This window comes from Pristiophorus japonicus, chromosome 6 (assembly GCF_044704955.1).
Source record: "Pristiophorus japonicus isolate sPriJap1 chromosome 6, sPriJap1.hap1, whole genome shotgun sequence".
NCBI classification, from domain to species: domain Eukaryota; kingdom Metazoa; phylum Chordata; class Chondrichthyes; family Pristiophoridae; genus Pristiophorus; species Pristiophorus japonicus.
Genome location: NC_091982.1, coordinates 152,423,089 through 152,441,733, shown reverse-complemented (window position 1 = coordinate 152,441,733; position 18,645 = coordinate 152,423,089). Strand labels below are relative to the sequence as shown.

General features: G+C 49.3%; 1 protein-coding gene across 2 annotated transcripts in view; it reads left to right on the top strand.

Moving 5' to 3' along the window:
- gpc5b (glypican 5b) overlaps positions 1–18,645 on the top strand; it is an 829,244-nt gene that overhangs the window by 265,619 nt on the left and 544,980 nt on the right. For both annotated transcript variants that reach the window (XM_070883293.1, XM_070883292.1), the window contains exon 3: positions 1,968–2,662. In XM_070883293.1, the coding sequence (XP_070739394.1) occupies positions 1,968–2,662 (695 nt within the window). The remainder of the gene's footprint in view (positions 1–1,967; positions 2,663–18,645) is intronic.

The following is an 18,645-nucleotide window of genomic DNA, read 5'->3' as shown; positions in this document are numbered from 1 at the left end:
CCTTGCTTATCACTCAATGGGGGCGAAATTGCCCCATGCCAGGTTTGGGGCACAGAATTCAAATAAAGTGAAAATTTATCGCCTGGTGCCAAGGGAAGGAAAGTGACCCAGAATTTGGGTCTTTAACTTGAAGCAATTCTCCAAGTGCTATCGGAGGCGCCCTGCGCCTACGCGGGGCGGGAGCGCAGCGGAAGCGAGACGCTGACGCGTCACAACACCCTCCCCTTCTCTTAAAGGGTGGGGCCACTGTGAACTCTGCAGCCACTTCCGTGGCGCCCACTGGGCCACCAGCGAGGGTTTCGGCCAAGCCGTCCTCGACGTGTGCGCCTCCGCCTGGGGTGAAAACTACGAGGTGCCGCGCAAACCGTTTTCACCCGCGGCATCCTGGGGGCAATTCCAGGTGGGTTGCTTCCGCCGTCTGCCCCTGGGCAAAAAGCCCTTATTGGCCCGTTAGCATCTCCTGGAGGCGCCACAGGAGCTAACCAGCCTTATGCAAAAGGACAATTTCAACCCCTGAGCCTCTATTTCTAAAGCCCAGCATGCTTTTTTAACAGCTTTAGCCACTTTTCCCACTACCTTAAAAGATTTGTGTATGTGAACCCCCAGTCTCCCTCTTCCTGCACCCCATTTAAAATTGTACCATTTTGCTTATTCTTCCATCCAAAATGCTTCACTTCACACTTTTCTGCATTAATTCCATTTGCCATGTGTCTGCCCATTTCACCAGTCTGTCTATGTCCTCCTGAAGGCTGTTACTATCCTCCTCATATTTACACATGGTAACTTGATAGGCGAATAAGCAAGATTCTCCTGTGTAGGAGGGTATCATGTAACTGGGATAATCTCACTGACAAACACCAGCCACAGCAGGAGCTGATACAGCCACATATGGATGCCACGGGTCCACCTTCCTCCCCCAGCCCTCCCCGCACAAGGCGTCAGCGTTCTCTACATATTTCCGAGCTGTACAGACCCTCCCCAGTGTATTGAAAAAAACTAGAATGGAATGGGAAGCATTAGGGTTGTGGGGGGGGGGGGGGGGGGGCGGAGCGAGCGGAGGCAGGGCATTGTGAAAAGAGCTTCCTGGAAGGGTAATAGTAATCCCTGATTCACATTGCAGTATCTTCAGGAAGAGAAAGTTGGAAAAGGGTCCTTCCTAAACACACAGAGTACTGACTTAAATATCGTGCGAGCCTCAATCGCGAGCAACAGTGCCGCTGTTAACAGGAATCACCACTGTTCTCCCTCCCCAAACAATGGAAAGATGTGACAAATCGGCTTGCGTGAAGTTAGCAGCCTTTTAGTTAGCAGCCCAATTTCCAACTTTATTTTGCTCTTTAAGTTGTCATTTTGCAGAGTTTTACAAAATTCCCAAAGGAGGGCTGGATACTACTGGTTTGTGATGTTTTAGGAATAAGAAGAATCCATTTTGGCTCACCTAGTCGACCCTTCTGACTTATCTCAACCCCATTTTCAGACCATGTCTCGTTCTCCAATAACGGATGCAATTGTCCTTTGCTTCAATGGCCCTCCATGAAAACTAATTCCATTACCCTTTGTGTGAAATGGTTCTGCTTTCGACTTATGCGGTTTGGTGTCAAATTTTTTAAATATCGTAATACTGCCATGAAGCGCCTTGGGACGTTTCACTATGTTGAAGGTGCGATATAAAGACAAATTGTTGTTGCTGGAATCCCTAATCAAGCCTTCATTTTTACGCGATGCCCCCTGTGTTTTTCAACTCTTCGTCAAGTTCACGAGTGGTTAGGGGGCAGCCATGGCTGAAAGAGCTGGGAAACCAACTTTCAACTTGATATGGTGGGGCAGTGGGGGTGCGTGGGGGGAGAGTTGGAACAAGGAGAGAATGAGGAAAATGTTTTAGAAAGGGTTGGGGATGTGTAACGTGTCCTTTTTCGTTCCTCCGAGGATTAAATCTGATAATGAAACTCCTTCTTTTCCTTTGGCAGAGGCTTTTAAATCCTTGATTCACATTGCGACCAATCATACCAACTCCATGTTCAAGACAGGATACAGGACAATGGCTAAGGAGGCCACGGAGGTGGTGAAGGGGCTGTTTACCGATGTATCTCTCTATGTCCTGGATTTGGGCGAGAGCATTGAGGATGTCGTCCTGAGTTTCTTTGATAGCCTCTTTCCGTTGGTTTACAATCGGCTGATACATCCTGGACTCAGCGAAGTCTCCCTGGATTATCTAGAGTGCCTGCGGTTGACCAGGCAGGATATCAACCCCTTTGGGTCTTACCCTGTGAAGATGGTGGCTGAGATGTCCAGGCCATTGCAGGCGATGAAGACTCTCTTACAAGCCTTGAACATTGGCAGCGAGGTGATCAATATGACCGAGAACGTCGCTTTCACCCGGGAATGTACCAGAGCCCTGGTGAAGATGGAATACTGCTCTCACTGTCACGGCCTCACTCTGATCAAACCCTGTGTCGCCTACTGTCTGAATGTCATGCGGGGCTGTCTGGCTAATGTCGCGGACATTGATCCCCACTGGCGGGACTACATTTCAAACCTGGACGAACTCACCAGTGTCATTACGGGATCAGGAGGTGTGGAACAGGCGTTACTGAGAGTGGCGCCACTGGTTAATGAAGCTATTTTGCACGCCCAGCTGAATGGACCAGAAATCTCCACTACAGTAAGTAATGAAATATTGCAGTGCGTTACTGGCAGTGTCCTGACACCTCTAGGAGTTGTGTTGGGACTAAAGCCCGGGTGGGCTAAAGTTAATTCTCATTTTTCTGTGTGTATATCCGCCTCTCATATTTGTGTCTCTACCTGTTCATGTCTTTTTTTTTTATTGGGGATACTGCCTGTCTCTGTGTGTCACTATGTTTATCGGTGTGTGTGTGTGTGTGTGTGTGTGGGTATACACGCACTTCTCGCGTTCTCTACTTGGCTGTGCATCTCATGTTCGCTTTTGCTGTGTCTCGTTCACTCTTTATCTTCACCATTCTCTCTCTTCCCATTTATGTTTGTCACTGTTTTCTTCGCTGTCTATCTGAACATCTTTTATTCTGTTTAATTGCATTTCTGTCTCTTTATCGTTTCTTCGTATCTTCTCTCTGTCCTCTCCCTCTCTCTCCTTCGCTCGTCTCACTGTGGATTGGTGTGTCTGTCTCCCTCCCTCTCCTCCCTGTCTCACTGTTTTATCAGTGCGTTTGTCCCCCTCTCCTCTCCCTGTCTCACTGTTTTATCGGTGTGTCTGTCCCCCTCTCCTCTCCCTGTCTCACTGTTTTATCGGTGTGTCTGTCTCACTCTCTCTCCTTCTCCCTGTCTCACTGTTTTATTGGTGTGACTGTCCCCTTCTCCTTCTCCCTGTCTCACTGTTTTATCGGTGTGTCTGTCTCACTCTCTCTCCTTCTCCCTGTCTCACTGTTTTATCGGTGTGTCTGTCTCACTCTCTCTCCTTCTCCCTGTCTCACTGTTTTATCGGTGTGTCTGTCTCACTCTCTCTCCTTCTCCCTGTCTCACTGTTTTATCGGTGTGTCTGTCTCACTCTCTCTCCTTCTCCCTGTCTCACTGTTTTATCGGTGTGTCTGTCCCCCTCTCCTTCTCCCTGTCTCACTGTTTTATCGGTGTGACTGTCCCCCTCTCCTTCTCCCTGTCTCACTGTTTTATCGGTGTGTCTGTCTCACTCTCTCTCCTTCTCCCTGTCTCACAGTTTTATCGGTGTGTCTGTCTCACTCTCTCTCCTTCTCCCTGTCTCACTGTTTTATCGGTGTGTCTGTCCCCCTCTCCTTCTCCCTGTCTCACTGTTTGTCTGTCTCACTCTCTCTCCTTCTCCCCATCTCACTGTAGATCTGTGTGTATCTGTCTCCCTCTCTCTCCTCCCTGTCTCACTGTGGATCGATGTGTCTCTCCCTCCCTCTCCTTCTCCTCTGTTTATTTGTGCGCCTGTCTGCCTCCTCTTTCTCTCTCTCTCTCGCTATCTTTCTCTCCTTTATCTGTATATTTTTGCTGTAAAGGGTAAACAAGTTTGTGTCGATCTCGACAAAGGTTTCTGCAGACATAGTCTCCGCAGCACAAAATAACTCGCCCGGTTCTTGGACAGATGGACCTCACAGTGTGGGAGATTGTTTGTTTGAAATTGCTTTCTGTTTTTCTTTGTTGAATTGTTAATGTTTGAAACAATGAGAGGTCTGAAGCGTAGAAGTCAGTTGTGGCTCAGTGGGTAGCTGTCTTGCCTCTGAGTCAGAAGATCGTGGGTTCATGTCCCACCACACAGACTTGAGAACAAAAATCTCAGCTGGCACTCCAACGCAGTACTGAGGAAGTGCTCCACTGTTGGAGGTGGTGTCTTTCAAATGAGATGTTGAACTCTCAGCTGTTGCTGTTTTGAAGAAGAGCAAGGGAGTTCTCCTTGGTGTACTGGCCAATATTTATCCCTCGTTCAAAACAGATTATTTGGCCATTATCGCCATTGCTATTTGTGGGGCCTTGCTGTGCACAAGTTAGCTGTATTCCCTCCATTACATCAGTGACTACACTTCAAAAGTATTTCATTGGCTGTGAAGTACTTTGGGATGTCACGAATGACAGAGAACAGAAATCGCATTTTTTTTTAAGTAGGCCAACTTCATTTTTTTCTCTTCCATGGAGTTAGGAAAGGGGGAAAATTCAGTTGGGATTTCTGTTCTCGATCACTATCCAGCGACCTCTTGCCTGAAAGTGTGCAAGTGTGGACCTTGAGAGAGGAATGCTCCTCCCACAACCCCTACAGCTGCCTAGACTGGAGACATTCACAAATCGGCACTTGGGTGCGATGCCAGAGGGCAGCCAATCACTGTAGAGTTGTTCTTCGGCTAGAGTTTGGCCTCTTCGGAAGGGGAATCGATGGGGATTGGGGTGGGGTTTAGAATTAAGATGCATTCATGTGGAAAATAGCTGGCTCGCAAGCCAGAATTTTCAGTAACAAATATGATACCAAATCGCAGGGGTTTCGGGGTATGGTTTGATGCCGGGGGTTTGGGGGGGGAGGGATAGATACAAAATCTGCTTGAACTGTTACAACAATACTTACAAGCATCTTCCAAAAAATGTGCACCTGAGTAAAATCAAGACAGTGGACTCTGGGGAGCGACACTGTCCCTTTAAATGTGAGCGGGAGGTTAAGAATGAACAGCAGGCAGAGAACAGAAATGGCATTTTTTTTGTTTTTAAGCTGGACAATTTCCCTTTTTCTTCCTTTTGTGATTTAACTAACCCAGGGTTTTCTCATTGCGGAAAGTTTTCTGACAGGAATGCGTGAGCTGAGATCACACGCACACACTAAATAAATAAATAAACCAGGAGAACGGCCAGGGTAATTTTTTTTTAAAACTGTTTTGTGGGAACTTTTCCACAAAAAATCAGCAAAAGAAACTGTGAGAAGCTTCATTATACCCACTGTGAGGGACAGTGCCAGATCTCTGTGTGCCAGTGCGCTGGATGGCAGTCTTTGAGCCCCGCTATCAAAGCAGGCTCTGAGCATTTACTTTTTGTGTGTTGGCAGCTGTCCTGGTTTCTGCTTGAGGCTTTAAGGGCTGACTGGCTGCTGCTGGGAGCTACGGATGCTTGAATGTACTGTGTGGTTACCAAGCAGCAGACATAGACCGCTTCCAGTGATGTGGAAAAGGCCAGGGGATTGTCTTTGGCCCAGCTCGTTGTCTCTTTTTAAAACACCTTGTGGGCCCCTCCCTCATTCCTCCCAAAAAAAGGATGGGGGCGTGGAGGTGACATCCCAACAGCCGACATTTCTACCCATTGGGTGCGATGTTTGTTCGACCTGCTTGCAGCGGGCTGAACAAATCGCCGCTGACTTAACACTGTGGCTCTCAAAGTGCGGTGTCACCAATTAGCACAGAATGATTCCAATTTGTACAGGGAGCACGTGGCCACGAGGAACGGGAGAGGTTTTCTGTGGGGTGCACGCTTCTCTGAGGGCACCCTCCCTCCCTCCTCCAGTATCTGTCTCAAGGCCTCCCTTGCAGGCTGTTCCCCAGAGCTGCTCCTGCTCAACTGCAAGGAGCTCAGGGAAGATTTATTGTTCGTTCCTTTCCTCCCCCCTCCCTCCTTTCACCTCCTCCCTTCACTCCCATCTCTCCCCTCCTCTCCTCCTCCCCTCCCCCCTGCCCTCCTCTCCCTCCTTCCCTCTCCCATCTCCCCCCTCTCCCTTCCTCCCTTCCCTCCCCTCCCAATCCCATCTCTCCCCCCTCGCCCCTCCTCTCCTCCCCCTTCCCTCCTCTCCCTCCTTTCCCCTCCTCCATCTCCCCCTCCCCTCCCCCCTCCTTTCTCCCCTCCCCCCTCCTTTCTCCCCCTTGCCCCTCTCTCCCTTATCCCACCCCCTCAGCCCCCTTTCCCTCCTCCCACCTTTCCCTCCTCCTCCCCCTCTCCCCTCCTCCTCCCCCCATGCCCCCCTCTCCCATCCTCATTCCCCCTTCACCCCGCTCTCCCCCCCCCCCCACCTTCCCACAAAGGACAGTGCCAACTTTGAGTTTACCCACCCACATATTTTCTCCCCTCCTTTCCTGACGGGGCTGGGGTTCAGTTCCACAAGTGCCGGTAGCTTGCCAGTGCCTCGCCCACATTGACCGTTTTTCATGTGGCTGATCGACCGTGGGAAGTATCACAGTTTACCCGATCCTGTCATTTTCTTTTGTGCACATGCATGATCACACACACTTCAGCAGGGGACACTCTACATCAGTCATGAGCACGAACCCTGCCTGTATTTTGGTTTTCTTTCCCTATCACAATGTCACTGAAGCTAATTGCAGCGACTTAGCAAGTTCAACGCAGAGTGCAAATCGATCGCCGAACCTTCCTGTTGGTGAGGACCAGAACAATGCATTCAAACCCCGAGCCACGGTCAGAACTCCCTCTCTCAAACTCAGTGACGTGCCTCCCGGAGGCCTTGAGACAGATACTGGAGGAGGGAGGGTGGAGAGGGGAGCTCAGTTGCCCTCAGAGAAGTGTGCACCCCACAGAAAACCTCTCCCGTTCCTCGTGGGCACCTGCTCCCTCTACAAATTGGAATCATTCTGTGCTAATTGGTGACACCGCTCACTGACTCGGCTGTTGTTCAATGGGTAGCACACTCGCCTTTGAGTCAGAAGGTTGTGGGTTCAAGTCCCACTCCAGTGCAGTACTGAGGGAGTGCTGCACTGTTGGAGGTGTCATCTTTCAGATGAGATGTTAAACCGAGGCCCCGTCTGCCCTCTCAGGTGGACGTAAAAAATCCCATGGCGCTATTTTGAAGAAGAGCAGGGGAGTTATCCCCAATGTCCTGGCCAATATTTATCCCTCAATCAACGTAACAAAAACAGATTATCTGGTCATTATCACATTGCTGTTTGTGGGAGCTTGCTGTGCGCAAATTGGCTGCTACGTTTCCTACATTACAACAGTGATTACGCTTCATTGTACTTAAAAGTGCTTCATTGGCTGTAAAGCTCTTTGAGACGTCCCGTGGTCATGAAAGGCTCTATATAAATGCAAGTCCTTCCTTCTCTCTTTTTTTATTCTCTCTTTCTTTCTCTCTTTCTCTCGCTCTTTCTTTCTCTCGCACTTTCTTTCTCTCTCTCTTTAATTCCAGCCCAGATTGGAAACTCAGCAGCGTTGGGTACCAACCCTTCATCTTCTTGCTGCATAATGCCCCTAACGTGTTTGTGTCTGGGCAGGTTCCGAGCCAGAACATGTAAGATGCAGCACCGACTACACTGGTGTGAGCTTTTCCTTCTTCCCCACTAGCCATGCTTGTTGCTGCTCTGACTGAGAGCTCCAAATTATCTCGGGACACAGGTGGGAACTACTCATATAGGCCCCTTACAGTGAAGGACAGTATATAAACAACAACTTGCCTTTATATAGCGCCTTCAATGCAGTAAAACATCCCAAAGTGTTTCACAGGATGGTTACCAGACAAAGATTTGACACAGAGCCACGTGAGGTATTCGGACAGGTGATCTTGGTCAGAGAAGTAGGTTTTAAGGAGGATCTTAAAGGAGGAGCGAGAGGCAGAGAGGATTAGGGAGGGAATTCCCTGTACGGAAGAATGTCTATGGGGCAGTACCTTTTAGTGATGTTACCAGAGGAACTCCCATCTCCTTTATAAAAAGGACCTGTCCAGTTCCTGTGGCATTCGAGACTGACGCCTCTCAGTTTAGTTTCACCAAACACCAAAGTTGGAAGCAGGATTGTACTGGAGGCTGCTTGTTGTAAAAGAAAGTGTTGTGTATGCAATAACTGTTAGACTGAGTACTGTTTAGCTCCAAGAGGTACGACCTTGGCTCTGCTTTATTACAGCCCAAAGTGCTTATATACAAAATGGCTGGCCTTTTATACTTGGGCTGCACATGCGTGCGTGCAGTCCAGTGGCCTCCAACAGTGACGCCATCTAGTGGCTAGTGATCCCAAAAGTACATACATGACAATACCCCCCTCTGAGATATTACCACAGTCTTTTACAAATTGAGACGGTCCGGTGTTTTACGCTCCCGGGTTGACCGTCTCAGTTCAACTCCAGCCTTGGGTAAGTGTTCAGAGTCTGTTGTGACTGGTGGCTGGGTGGCTGACCTGGTGGGAGTGGCAATGGCCATGTCAGGGATTGAAAGTCCATTTTCATTGAACATGTCAGTGATTGAAAGTCCCGATTCACTGATGACCACTGAGTCCTCTGATGACTGGGGGTAGGTTGGTTGGTCGTCGATTGTCTCTTCCTCCGACTGTTCCGGTTCGTCTGTGTGCCGCAGCTTTGTCTGATCCATATGTTTCCTGCATGTTTGCTCATTTTTGAGCTTGACAATAAATACTCTGTTGCCCTCTTTGGCCATGATAGTACCAGTGATCCACTTGGGACCCTGATCATAATTCAGAACATATACAGGATCATTTACAGAAATATCGCGTGATACAGCTGCGCGATCGTGATACCCTTGCTGACTTTGTCTTCCATATTCAACATGATTATTCAAGTCAGGGTATACAAGAGATAGCTCAGTCTTAAGACCTTGCCATCATTAGTTCAACAGGCGTGTGTGGTCTTGTCCTGCAACTAAGCAGTATGCATGACAGGCAGGTCTGCAGTGACTCTTAGGTTACTCGCTTCATACTCTGCTTTATGATTTGGACAGCACGTTCTGCTTGTCCATTGGATGCAGGTTTGAACAGTGTTGACCTTACATGTTTGATACCATTGAGTTTCATGAACTCTTGAAACTCCTGAATGGTGAAGCACGATCCGTTGTCGCTAACAACGATGTCAGGCCAACCATGTGTCGCGAACATGACACTGAGATTCTCAATGGAAGCTGTGGATGTGCTGGGTGATATGATTATACATTCTTCGAATATGCATCCACCACAACTAAAAACATCTTCCCCAGGAATGGACCTGCAAAGTCTATGTGGATTTTGGACCATGGTTTGGATGGCCACAAATTTCTCTCTCTTTCTTGGGCATAAGAACATGATTGTCCCACATTATACAATCCAACTGAATAGACAGTTCATCTTTGCGACGAATGTAAGGTTTGGTCTCTTCGCACATTTGCTTGGGTATGGCAGACCAATCAGCTTTGAGGGTGCAACTCTTCATCACCGATAAAATCGGGTCCTAGCTGGTCCAGGTCTTAACTTGTTGAGCCATGACAGGGGTTCCTTCATTCTCAAAAGCATCCATAACTAACAATAGGTCCGCCGGTCGTGGCGTTTCCACCTCCGGTGTGGGCAACAGCAGATTGCTGAAAGCATTGGCACAATTCTCGTTGCCAGGTCTATGGCGAATGACATAATCATAAGCGGATAATATCAGCGCCCACCTCTGGATGCGGGATGAAGCATTGGTATTGATACCTTTGTTTTCAGAGAACAGTGAAATGAGCGGCTTGTGATCTGTCTCCAGTTCAAACAGAAGACCAAACAGGTACTGATGCATCTTTTTAACCCCATACATACAGGCTAGTGCTTCTTTCTCTACCATGCTGAAGGCTCTTTCCGCTTTAGACAAACTTTTTCAAGCATACGTGACTGGTTGAAGTTTAACCCACTCAATTAGCATGTTGGAGTACGCAACCAATCCATATGACGAAGCATCACAGGCCAATACTAAACGTTTACATGGGTCATAATGAACCAGCAGCTTGTTAGAGCAAAGCAGATCAGTGGCTTTCTCAAAAGCTCTGTCTTGAGACGCACCCCACACCCAGTTGTCGCCTTTTCTTAGCAGCATGTGCAGTGGTTCCAGTAAGGTGCTCAATTTAAGTAGGAAGTTACCGAAGTAGTTGAGTAGACCCAGGAACGAACGCAGCTCTGTCACATTCTGCAGCTTGGGTGCATTCTTGATGGCCTTGGTTTTCGCGTCCGTGTACCTGATGCCGTCAGCAGCAATTTTCCTCCCCAAGAATTCGACCTCTGGTGCCATGAAGACGCACTTCGAGCATTTCAGTCTGAGTCCCACTTTGTCCAGACGATGTATGTAGAACCTCTTCCAGGTTGTTCAGCTGTTTCTCAGAGTCACGACCTGTGATCAGGATGTCATCTTGGAACACGACGGTTCTGGGAACGGTCTTCAGTAGACTCTCCATGTTCCTCTGAAATATTGCTGCAGCCGAGCGAATTCCAAAAGGGCACTTGTGATAAATAAACAGTCCTTTATGCGTGTTAATGCATGTAAGTCTCTTCGATGTCTCGACCAGCTCCTGTGCCATGTAGGCCGACGTCAAGTCCAGTTTGGCGAACGACTTCCCCCCCGGCTCGCGTTGCAAAGAAGTCATCAGCCTTCGGTAATAGGTACTGATCCTGTTTCGAAACCCTGTTGATCGTAGCCTTGTAGTCTCCACAGATTCTGACTGTGCCATCACTTTTCAGCACAGGAACAATGGGGCTGGCCCATTCATTAAATTCAACCGGTGATATGATCCTTTCATGCTGGAGTCTGTCCAGTTCAATTTCAACCTTCTCCCTCATTATATACGGAACTGCCCGAGCTTTATGATGGATGGGTCTTGCATCCGTGTCCACATGGATCTGCACCTTGGCTCCCGTGAAGTTGCTGATGCTTGGTTTGAACAGTGAGGGGAACTTGCTTAGTACTTGGGCACATGTATCTTTCCTGACAACGCCTTTATGTCATTCCAATCGCAACTGATTTATTCAAGCCAGTTTCTGCCGAACAGCGTTGGGCCATTGCCTGGGACAATCCATAGCGATTACTATTTCCTCCACCGCCATATGACACTTTAATTGTGGCACTGCCAAACACCGTTCTTTGGTGTACATGCGCAACTTGGCATTGACTGGACTCAGCCTGGGCCTCACAGCATTTGTATCCCACAGCTTGTCGAATGCCCTCTGGCTCATTATCGATTGACTCGCCCCCATGTCCAGTTCCATCAATACCGGTACCCCATTAAATTTCATGTTGATCATTATCGGTTTGCTCTTACTTAGGATCGAGTACAGTCCATACACTTCCTCCTCTGGTATCTCGGATTGCGTATCCGGGTCTGCACTAGTCTGACCATGATCCTCCACATGGTGTATCGCAGCACGCTTGCTCATCTGCGGATACTTGCGCTGGAGATGTCCCACTCTCAGACAGCCTTTGCAACTATATTGCTTAAATCGGCACTGCTGGTGCCGGTGATTTCCTCCACAACGCCAACACGGAGAAATAGGATGCATTCCCGCTGGTGGACTTTGAGCAGCCACAGGTTTCATGTACTCAGTCGGGTAGGCCCTGCCATGTGCTGCTCTGCCGAACGCCGAATCAATCATATTTACAGTACTTGCTGAGTTTTGATTTTTCACTGATATCTTCTATCAGTCGTCATGCATGACTGAGTGATCGTGATGGCCCTGTTCAAGTCCAACGTTTTCACCGCCAGTAGTTTACGCAGGGTCACCTCGTGATTGATGCCGATTACAAAAGTCCCGCAGCATGTCTGCCAACACAGCCCCGAAATTACACGGTCACGCTAGGCGTCTCAGGTCGGCAACAAATTCCGCCACATTCTGGCCCTCTGAGCGAACGTGTAAAATCTGTATCTCGTGATGATGATGCCTTCGTCTGGCTTAAGGTGGTCGTGTACCAGTGTACACAATTCTTCATACGTCTTCTCTGTTGGACTCATGGCAGGAGTAGGTGCTTTATCAGACCATAAATATTTGGACCACAAACCGTGAGGAACACTGCCCGGCGCCGATCTGCGTCGCCGACCTCCTCCATTTTGTTGGCCACAAAGTACTGGCTCAAACAGCTCACAAAGTCTGCCCAATCTTCTCCTTCCACAAATCGCGGCAACAATCCAATTGTGCTCATTTTTTCATGCAAAGGTTCTTGTTGCCTCGTCGCCAAATGTTGTGTATGTAATAACTGTTAGACTGAGTACTGTTTAACTCCAAGAGGTATGACTTTGGCTCTGCATTATTAAGGCCCAATGTGCTTATATACAAAATGGCTGGCCTTTTATACTTGGGCTGCACACACATTTGTTCAGCCCAATGGCCTCCAACAATGACGCATCTAGTGGCTAGTGATCCCAAAAGTACATACATGACAGAAAGAAATGCACCTTTCACAACCTTAGGCCATCCCAAAGTGCTTTACAGACAATTAAGTATTTTTGAAGTGAGTTCATTGTAATGTAGGAAACACAGTAGCCAATATGTGCACAGCAAACTCCTACAAGCCCCAATTGAATAAATGACCAGATAATCTGTTTTTTGGTAATGTTGGTTGAGGGATAAATATTGGCCAGGGCACATTCCCCTGCGCTTTGAATAATATCACAGGATCTTGTATATCCCCCTGTGTGGGCAGAAGGGCCTTAGTTTAATGTCTTATCTGAAAGACGGTACCTCCGACAGTGCAGCACTCCCTCAGTACTGCACTAGAGAATCGGCCTGGATTACATGCTCAAGTCTCTGGAGTGGGGCTTGAACCCACAACTGTCTGTCTCAGAGGCAGAAAGTTCTGCCAACTGAGCCACAGCTGACATAGGGCTGAGTCAGCTGCTGGACTGGGTCAGGGTGCGGGGGCCTGATGTCCACTTCCTGGGCCTCCGTTGTCAGCTGAGTGTGGAAGGAAGCCATTGCCACTAACCTGGGCCTGAGTTGGATGCTGGGAGGGGCGAAGGGAGGCCGTTGATTGCTGCAGCATTAGCAGGGTAAGATGAACATTTCCAGTCTGGCTGGGTCTTGGGTGGCATTGAGTTACCACGGTTTCTGTTGGAGAATGGGATGGATGGCGGGGCGTGAAGCAGCCTGAGGTGCAGTTTGGAATTAATTAAAGTGCTGGCTGTCTTCAATTCTAGTTCATGTGTAATCAATAAAATTCCAAGCCCTCTGCCTGTTGTTGAATTGAGAGAATGCTTCATAAAGTTGTCAGAATTCAATATCTTGACTGAGCTCTGAACCGTCGGTGTGTGTCAGATCTGGGCCTGGGATCTGGCACCTCTTTCTTTTCTGAGCAAGGAAGACAGTCTGGCTCACTGATATCTGCAACGCTTGGGAGTTATCCCACCTCGTGTGGGGGAAGAGTATCGCAGTCTCAGGATATGGGTAGGTAATTTTGGACTGAAATGAGGAGAAATGTTTTCACTCAGAAGGTGGTGAACCTGTGGAATTCTCTACCACAGAAGGCTGTGGAGGCCAAGTCACTGAATATATTTAAGAGGGAGATAGATAGATTTCTAGAAACAAAAGGCACCAAGGGGTATGGGGGAAAAAGCGAGAATATGGTGTTGAGATAGAGGATCAGCCATGATCATATTGAATGGCGGTGCAGGCTCGAAGGGCCAAATAGCCTACTACTGCTCCTATTTTCTATGTTTCTAGCAGCCACAGTCCAAAGTACATCAGAATTTACCCAAATCGATCGTGCATTTTTGCTAAACTTCAATGTTCTGATCTGCTCTCTCTATTGTCCCATTTTATTCTTTTTCCATGGATCCCAAGTCAGGAGAGGAAGTCAGTTCAAGCCAGATTTTGCCAAGGCTCCGTTGAATTGCAGTGACCAGTCTTGCACTAGTAGGATACAGAGGAGGATGGCAGGCCAAGCTGACACTGCCATTGCTGCCTGCTCGGGGACATGCGTGTTTGCATGTGGACACTGCGCTCGACTTGTGCAAACGACAGTCGCATTGTACAAGGAGAGTTTGATGGCAACTTGGCTTTTCTTCAGAGTGGAGTTATACCGTAGTGGGGGTGTGAGACTTCGGGCTGGGAGGCTACCTGTTTTCCTAAGGGCACCTCTTTCCGCAATGCTTTCTGCGGTCAGACCATGACCTGATGGCTGAGTTATGTTGCCGGTATTGCATCCGTGCAATACCAACAGTGTAAATATTCTTCCTGATGGAGCTCACCAGAGCTGTGGTGTGGTTCTTGGGAGATGTGCTCGGGTGACTTGAGTTTGGTCCCATCGCTGTGTTTTAATTATTTTCTCAGCCCTTTCTTTGTGGCAGAGCGTGCCATTTTTCCAACATGCTTTGTTTATCGATCGCTTTCAATTTTAAGTGTTAATCTCAGTGGTCATGTTGACACTTCAATGCAGGCCCCCAGTGTGTGGGGGGCGGTTAGCATTTCCCCCCATGAGAGCAACCGGGTCATCAACTGAGAATCGTGCAGAGGGCATTGGAGTGCCAACAGGCAGCGTCGCTCAGCAGTGTGTGTTTGTTCCTGCTATTTCAGGGTGTCTCCAGTCCCAGTGTGGTCCATGTTCCTGCAGGAACCTGTGACGGGAGATGATCACTGCCTTACTGCGAGGGGCAATAGGAGCCAACTGTTGTTGTCCATCTCTCCGCACCCAGACCAGAGCCTTGGGAAATGTTCATTCACTCTCCTCCTCCCAACCACGCTCCCAACCACACTTTAGAGTGTAGCCCATGGAGAATGATTAAAGTGAGTCTTGTCCACAGCAGAAAATCCCCCACACACTTTGTTGGCCACAGTATCATTCGTTTTCTCTCCCAAAAGTTGCTGACACTTGCTGTGGTACCTCTGCAATGTTGACTCTCCGGTGCCTCACCCCAGTGGCTCATTACAGGACAACTTTAACATTCAACGCTGAGTTTGCTATTGCTCAAACCCTTTTTAAAGCATGGTAGCCAACGACCAAAAGCATGAGCGGCTGGAGAGAGAGCGCAGAAAGGTGCAGGAGAGCAGCGCGCTGGAGCTGGAGCCGGGGGTCCCGCGGCACAGTGTCAGTATTCTATGGACACATTCACAAACTGCTCCAAGATTAATGTGCTCACCTACACTGCCATCTCTGAAAACCAGGGAGAGAGGACTGGAGGGAGGGGGTCAGTAGGAGAGCGTGTATGTATGTGTGTGTGTGTGTGTGTGTGTCTGTATGTGCTCGGCCCATGCAGCAGAGCTTGGTCTCCAATCGTCTTGGATCCCCTTGCCATTGGACCAAGACCTAGCTCTGTCAAGTCCGTGTGGTAGCTGGTGTGCAATGGCCACCCCACGTTAAAAGAATTCACGCACAGGTATTGGTCCCATCAGTCATCTTAGAACTCATTTTACTGTGGAAGCACGTCATCCCCGACTCTGAGGGACTGCCTGAGAGAAGAAGAAGAATTTGAGAGTGACTGTCATCAGCTTATTAAGGCATCACCACCCGGGCCCAGCCCTGTCCTTGCCCGATGTCTGCACCTGGACACTTTGCGGCAGGGGTCAGGAGCGGACAGGCGTGGCTGTGTTCCTTTGTTTTCCCTCCACATCCCAGAGTCTGTAGCACCACAGTCGCTGCCATTCTGAAATCAGCCAACAGTGCCGACTCAGGGTAGAACGTGAGATCTGGTGGCCGGTAATGGCCCCCAGCTATCTAGGGACTGTTGAGTCACGGCAACACAACACCAGCACTGAAATACAGTTAGGTGCCACTCTGGGAGATTGTTGCAGCAAAGGTTATGTAGAGACATGCCAATCACGGGCACAGGAATTTGGAAGCCACTATCCTTCGAGGTGTGAACGCGGCATGAGATCTCAGCTTTGCTCAATGTCACCTGTCAACAGGATCCAACAGTGCGGTCAAACTCATACCATGAACCAGCAACTCTTGGGTCCGAGCTGTTTGCTTAACAGGGCTGAGGTTCCCCATTAATGTACTGGGTAAAAACATACAGACACACAGACACACAGGTCTCGGCATTGATCACCAGACTGTGCTGAGCTATCTGATCTCAGCCCAGCTGACAGCTCATCATCATAGGCAGTCCCTCGAATTGAGGATGACTTACTTCCACTCCAAAAAGTTCACAGGTGTTTCAACGAAGGACCTAAAACTGGAAGCAGAAGGAGCAGCGTGGCAGCCTGGCCCAGCGGTCTGCGGGGCCCCCGGCCTGCAAGCACCATCGGAGCAGGTCGGGGAGCGGAAGGAGCAGCGTGGCGGCGTACCGCTCCAGGGAGCAGCACGTGCTGGAGCAGGAGAACAATGGCAGTGAAGAGGGCGACTGGATTGGACATCACCAAGATCCAGGTCGCTGAGTGGAGCGTGGGCTGGTTCAGCGGGAGCAGCGAGGTTGGGGCAAAGGAGCGGCGAGTGATCGTGAAGCGACGTGATCGGGTTCAGGAGAGGCGAGCTAACAGTTAATGATATTACAACTGGCCTCAGCATGCTTTGGCCAGTAAGGGGAAAAAAACAGCCAGTGTTCCTGCTCCTGCTCGCTCTCCAGTAAGCCCTCCCCTTGTGGGTTTGGCATCAGCTGTGATGCCTCTCCATGGCCAAATAGCCTACTGATCCTCACACATGAAGAGTCAGTTGGGCTAAGTGCTGGAGTGCTGCTGGTACCCATGGCACCAAACCCCAGCAAGAATTAATGCCCATTCATTGGAGTGGCCATTCTTCATTTGTGAGCCCAGACAGCTGACAATATCGACCGTGGAGGGAATCATAGCTGAGCCTGGTCTGTCTGCACCTGAGTCTACACAAACGTACTGTGCATAGGCACAACCCCAGTGTGAGGAGGGTGGGGAATGAGCGGGGGCAGTGTGGCATGAACTGTGTCTCTTTCTTCCCTCCCCTACCCCAGTCCAATCTGCGGTATTGCCTTGCTGTCCCTCCAATGTATTTGCAGCATACAGGGATCTGAGCATGCTTCCCTGAGTGATGCAACATATTTCGTCCTTCCTGATATGCTGTTGAAGGTGCTTCTACACCTTGTTTTCTGCTTCGTGATTTTTCACCGACATTTCATCATCCGAACCCATTGTCGACCGAATTACTATTTTTAAAACCTCGTTAATAAACTGCGTGGATAAGGGGCGCCTAAATTGAAGTCCCTGCCAGCGTCTGAGGTCAAGAATTACACTGGTTGAATTAACATTTCTCCCGTCAGGATAATTCCCAGTAATTCACTGCAAATCATTGTTCAGTGCGAACGGCAGAAGCCATCCCATTGGCAGTCAATATCCACACAGGATCTGTAATACAATAGGGCTACTCTGTGGAGACCACTAACTACGTGAAGAGAGAAGGGGGCGAAATTGCCCCTTTCTAAAGAGGTGGCCACGGGTCGGTAAGGAATCACCGCTCGGTCGACGCGGAGGGGCCACCATTTTGTATATTGCCGTCCTTTAGTTTGGGAGCGGTGTAGGGACCACCCCGCCTGTTTTCCCGCCACGTCGGGCACACACCGACCCCTTACCGACTGGTGGTGACCATTTTCGGAAATTGCCCCGCGGGAAATCGGCCGTGCGGAATTTCCCCGTGGGAGCGGCACTGCCTCCGGTCAATGCCCCCGACAGCTTTTTCTGTCGATACCCTTTCTGCGGCTGGGCGGCAAGTCCACCCTTAAATGGGGGTCGCTCTGCCACCGACGCCATTTTATCTTTTATTGTTGGCCGTTTGCCAGATCGGTCCGACAATTATGCCCACAGGTTCGGCCGGGCTGCCTGTTGGCAGCCCGGGACCTCCTCTTGGGTGCCAGGCCGTTGTCCCTCCCTGGTGGCCCAGTGTTTGCCACTAAAGTGGCTGCAGCATTCGCAGCGGCCCTCCCCTTTAACTGACCAGACCCGCCCCCACTTCTGCCCCTCTCCCCACACCAACACCTCTCTGACCGGAAACAGAAACCAAAGAGCTGAAAATTGTCCGAATGTCCGCACCATGCCTTGGGGCAGACGGAGCACCTAAAAAATGGTAGGTGCGCCCCGTTTCAGACGGAGGACAACTTCAGCCCCAAATTGTCTCAGATTATTTCATTGCTGTAATATTGTGCAGCTCAGTTGAGTTACAATCCAGTTCAATTTGCACTTACAGTACCTGATACCTCGATTAGATTCCAGCCTGTACCTCACTCCTGGGTATCCATTATTTTATACATAAACCCCCGAACCCCTCGATTAGATTCCAGCCTGTACCTCACTCCCGGGTATCCATTGCCATCCTTCTAACCCACCAGTCACACCCCACTATTCTGTCTCCTGTAACATTACATGTTAAAGCTGGTGCCAGCACGTAGCCGAATGATTCAGTGTCAGCGAGCACAGAGTTGTCTGTCAATCAGCGTATAATAACATCTCAATTACATCAAAGTAATTTGTCCTTGCGGAGGGCAAATAAAAGATGAAGCTACTTTTTCTGCTTAATGATCTTGGAAGTGCTTCTTGCAACATCACTTTTCTGACCTGTGGCCATTG